Source organism: Parambassis ranga, chromosome 4, assembly GCF_900634625.1.
Source record: "Parambassis ranga chromosome 4, fParRan2.1, whole genome shotgun sequence".
NCBI lineage: Eukaryota > Metazoa > Chordata > Actinopteri > Ambassidae > Parambassis > Parambassis ranga.
Window position 1 is genome coordinate 9,680,232 of NC_041025.1, and position 5,343 is coordinate 9,685,574.

At 44.3% G+C, this 5,343-nt stretch overlaps 1 protein-coding gene across 1 annotated transcript; it reads left to right on the top strand.

The window, feature by feature from the left end:
• Positions 1–2,844: 2,844 nt before the first annotated feature.
• Positions 2,845–4,298, top strand: org (oogenesis-related gene). The gene is made up of 6 exons (XM_028404466.1): positions 2,845–2,968; positions 3,047–3,118; positions 3,199–3,403; positions 3,647–3,810; positions 3,983–4,084; positions 4,165–4,298. Exons 1-6 carry the CDS (start codon positions 2,897–2,899, stop codon positions 4,168–4,170), a joined length of 621 nt encoding a protein of 206 aa, XP_028260267.1. The 5' UTR covers positions 2,845–2,896; the 3' UTR covers positions 4,171–4,298.
• The last annotated feature ends 1,045 nt before the right edge of the window (positions 4,299–5,343 follow it).

Sequence of the window (5,343 nt, forward strand, 5' to 3'; positions counted from 1 at the left end):
GGTTTTTATCTGCTGGCTGAACCAATCACACAATCCTTACTATACACACTATATAACGTGTGGAAATGTGTGAGACACAGGTGAAACAGGGCTCTGCTGTGACACGTCAAAGTGCCACAAAGACCACAACAACTTGAAAGCACTTCCCTACCAGTAAGTCTGTCTGAACACTTCCTGAAGCAAAGTAGCACTTCCTGAAAAGTAGCTGTTGAGTAGTAAAACACAAAAAAACACCTTTTCACCTATATTTCTTCTGACTTTACATATAGCAACATGAAAAGCTAAAACATTATGTTATTTGAGTCATTGCATTTATTCACTTTGCACCACTGCTGGTTTAGTTCAATCTAAAAATGAAGCACTGGTGAGTGTTTTTCCGCTTTATTACTTATAGCTAACACTAATGCAGTCTGATACCACAGCTCTAAAATAAAGTGGAGGGTTTGAATGCTCAGTTCTGACTTAAATTCACAGTCATTCAGGCTGCTGCTCTGCACGTTGTGTGCATGTGTGTTCTTATAATTACAAACCTCTCCCTTTTTTTAACGTTAGATCAATTAAGGCTCTCCTGCCTGAATTTAATTTAAGGGTTAAAAGTACGTCATCCAGATAAACAAGCAAACATAACAGGTGATTGTAAATTTAGATCAGCTTTACCTATTGTTGTGTTCAAGCACTCACTCTTCTCTTCTGCGTCATCATATTTTCCCTCTAAATTTCAGTGTGTGGGAGCGTTGCAGATGCCTACCTCATGGATGCATTAGGCCACCATCATTAAGGGCCTCTCGTTTGAGCCTCTTCATATGCTAAGGAGCCAGGCCTCAGATTCTCTGCCATAGGAACACATTCGGAGCTGTAGGACTGGATTCTATAAATACATATTCAGCAAAGGAAGAGAATAGGAGCAGAAGGCCTGAGAGGGGCTGACATTTAAGACCATGAAATCGGTGGAGGAATTCATTAACCTTAAAAGCACGGCGATGGGGAATACTCCCTCTGACTGTTATAGGAATATTAAAGGTGTCCCATAAATACGGAGGTTTGATTCTGTTACACAACAATAGACTTTTGTTTGTTGCCAACAACAGAAGCTTTAATGTTAAATAAAAAAAAGATCCAAACAGATTATGTTGTCAGGTTTTCACAGCTTAGTCGGAAACAACTGGTCATTTTACATCACATCATAATGAGACTTATAGGAGGTTTTAACATGAATTAATGCATAATTTAAATCAGTTCTTGTCAAATTTATTGCAAGTATGGTTCAATTCTAATGGCGGGAGATGAAGTGTTTCCTTATAACATCATAGAAGCGTCTTTTAAGCTTGGTCTCTGGGTTCTTCTGTGTAGAAGAAGAGGCAGTAGTCTGTAACTCTACTCGTACTGGTCTGCATGTAGACTGTGAGTCTGCTGAATCTTTGGACAGTCTCTTCTTGGCTTCTGGCAGATGGGAGGACTTGTTTTTGAGGTCTCGTGATGAGCTTGAAGCCCCATCATCTTTGTTTGGGCGGCGCACCCCTGCTTGACAGAGCAGCACCTCCTCACTGGCCATCTGTGGGCTATGGCTGAGGGTGATGAAGCCGTACGGGGTGGTGACTTTGGTGAGGTGTGGCAGGGACAGGGCGGCCCTGCTTGCAGGGTCCAGACAGTGCTGGGCTTCCTTCTGGAGCAGAGATCTCCTCTTGGTTAAAGGATCTGAGACGCTGCGCTCAGCTTTGCGGTCTGACAGAACCAGACTGCAGCCAGAGGATGATGCAGATGAAGAGACCGGCGTCACAGATGAGTCTGGTTCTGTCCCACAGCTCCCCAAGCCTCCCTCTGACTCATTCTCCTCTGACTCGTTGTCCAGTGATCTGTTCTGCACAGACAGAGTGGGTATGGTGAACTGTGGAATGCTGTCAGGTGTCAGGATATTTGGATATATATTCTCACGGCTGGTCTGGGAGTCTGTAGAACACCCAAAGGACTTTGCATGGTTGGTAGCCCACAGCAGGGCACGGATCCCTGCACTGCTGTGTCTGCGTGCCGTGGAGAAGTCCTCTGAAGCTTTGCTTCCACTGCCGATCGCTCCAATGCTGAACGTTCGAGTGACCTGATTGTTGTCCATTTTTCAATTTCTTCCACCCTCTTTGCACACAGGTTTGGATGTAGTTTGGCTCAGAGGAGTGGTGACAGGCAGCTTTTATACTTTCCTACTTCCCACATTTCGTCCTCCACCAAATGCATCAGCAGTTACATAAATGTGACGAAAACCATCCCCGGAACTGGCTGCCAATTAGGGACGCTGTCTGAAGTATGGAAGCATAATGATGGGCCTCTCTCTTGAAGCCCTTCATATGCAAAAAAGCAGATAGAGCTTCTTGCTGCCTCTCAGAGGGTCTGGAGGCTGTATGAATGATATACTACAGACTGAAGTCGAACTCATGGTTAGGAGGAAATCATGTGGTTTTTATGTGGAGCTGAGATGCTGCTGCTGGTACAGGTTGTTGTCCAGGAGTAAAAAAAAATCTGCACATTTCAGCAAATAAATGAATCATAAGTAAATGTCATTACAATCAAGCTGCCTCTCAGGATCAGATGTAGAGATGAATTAGCCTCTGATGTTAATTCCACCTCTGGAAATATGTTATATGTTTACTTTAATTGTGGAAATATTATAACTCCAAGTCCTGTGTAACAGTGAAACATGCAGTCTAACCTCTGCCCCTCTCCTCCGCTTTGATGATGCAGTTAATTAGTGGGATCTTCTCATTGGTCCGCGTTGATTGCACCAGGTGCCTCCGTGCGCATTGATTGGTTGCACAGCGGTAACTTCAGGGTACATTTCCAGCTTGTACTCCTCTAGTTCTCCTCCTCCGTGCAGTCCCTCAGGTTCAGGTGAGCAGGCCGCAGCAGAATGGCTTTGGAAACAGATGTCGTCGTGGAGCAGGAGCAGGAGCAGCACCAGGAGCAGCCCGGAAACACAGAGGTGAGGGTGAAAGCACACGTGTGGCGTATGTGTGTTTTTTTGCAGCCATTTTCAGCCGCTGTGTTTGGTCCTCTGTAGGTCAGAGTGGTGAGGAGAGACGGCGTGCTTCACTCCATGGTGCGCGGCCTCTTCTGGCCTTTAGGCATCGTGGTACGTAGCTGCTGAACTCAGGCGGACTTTTCTTAACATTTTTGCGCATTAGATACAAATTTTCTGGCTCTCTCTTACAGGTCCGTGCGTACCGCGGCTTCTGGTGGGTGCTGGGTTACCGGCAGCCACAGGAAACAATCCTCCTCAGTCCCACACGCCACAGTCTGACCGGCCGCAAGCGCCTGCCTCGGTTTACCCGGCTGCTGCTCGCCATCCTGCCGCGCTGGGTACAGGGCGCCCTCGGCTACCCAGTGTCCAGCAGCATTGGACGCTCACTGTCCCCAGGTAGGCTGTTAAAAGCTTATTCTTTGTGCCTAGACTAGACCTTTTAAAGCGGATGTGCCTTTGCTGTTTCATTAACTTAAGTTTTAAGGAGCTTGATCCACATCAAAATGTACCAGACTGTTTGTACAAGACTTCATTAAATGTAGGACACGTTGCATTCTGTCAAAACCTGTCAAGCAGCAATTCGTGAGTGCTGCTCTCTACTACAGGAATGTTTTGCTTTATTCAATCTTCTTCCAACAGAAATCCGTGTCTCTCCCACTAAACCTTGTGGAAAAGGCAGCAAGCGGAAGCAGGATGACTTGGATGAAGATGACGAGGAGGAAGAAGAGGAGCGTCAGACCTGGGTGGAGGCGCTCTCACAGGAGCTCGCTGATGAAGGCCCTGAGGAGGATCCAGACTATGAGGTTGGTGCCTACAAATCTGTTGGCGCATACATTAGTGACGCTGAGTTACCGGAGCATGTCCACATCACACATACACACCCTTTTAATAAATGCATGATGCAGAGTTCAGATCACCTACAGCTCATAAACTTAAACATAGTCGCTTCAGTTCAATGTTGTAAACATTTCTCAGCCCAGCACTGTGGAGACGGAGAGTGAAGAGTACCGCTCACACAACGACACAGAAAGTGACATTGAGCTTTCGGGGAAGGTTGTCATTGAAGATGTGAATGTGGTGAGAATGGAATTATTTTAAATGGCAGTGTTTTCCTTTGTTTATTGGCATGATTTTAACTTAACTTTGTTTTCATAAAGGCATAGCTGTGTCCACCGGCTGACGTCTCCTGCCCTGCTGTGTAATGTGTCATATTGACATATTGATAGTTTGTTGTATTCAGTGTTTTTGTATGTTTCTAATAATTCAATAAAACTTTGTCCCTTTGTCTTGATATGACTGTGGCTTTCCACTAGATGGCAGTAATGTCGTTTCTGTAAATTGAGTGGCAGACACCACCAGTGTTTGTGCTCAGTTTACGGTTCTGTTTGCAAACCACTCACTGACTTAATGAGGCATGCTACAAATGGTCTGCAGGAGCCTGGTGGGTTTTTCTTTTTTAGAACTATGAAAGCTCTACACATTGTAAGATTGCTCTGCTGAGGTTCAAAATATCAATGGCATTTTTAAGGTAATTTGCTGGCATTAACTAGCTCCACAGTTCAGACCACTTTGAACTCCCTGAAATTTCAAAATGGAGTCTTGATTAGGGACTTATGTTAAAGCTTCCTTTATATAACCCACTAGGACACAAACCGTACAGCTCTGTTAACCATAATGTGACAGTTTAAAGTTAATGACCCCCTCACATAATGTGTGCTTACTGATCTTGGTGTGACATTAATACTTGGGATTTATCAAGGGAGCTGCTACTAATACACATAAATCCTTGAGCTCGAAAAATGCATCCAATGACCCTTCCACATGTTTAGTCTGCTGTGCTGGCATGAAATCGGCTTCATTTGACAAGAGGGCACATTACATTCAGATGTGTGAATTAAATGCTACACTAGCTAATTTCATATCCAAAACTGTGTGTGTGATGTGGACATGAACGGCTGAGCTCTGGTTTGCTTCAGTTTATGCATACCTTTAATTAAAAACAATCTGGTTCCAACCCAGATGATGAGGGTCACCCTTTGTGATGAAAGATGTGTATCTGTCAAAACGTGAGAGCACCTTCAAACACATGGAGTCACCAGATAAAACTCAGGTCTTTGATGTAACAAAAGAAATAATAGATTTTTTTATTAAACACCCCGAGGAAATGTTTTCATCTTTTAATTCACATTAATTAAAGTCAAAGGTCATGCACTAATTCATTCAAGCACTAATTATGACAAACATGACTTAAAGAAGTGATGGTGTGTTATGACTGAAAGGTCAAACGCCCTTTATTGGACTGTGTTCACATATATGATTCAGACTCTGACAGAGGA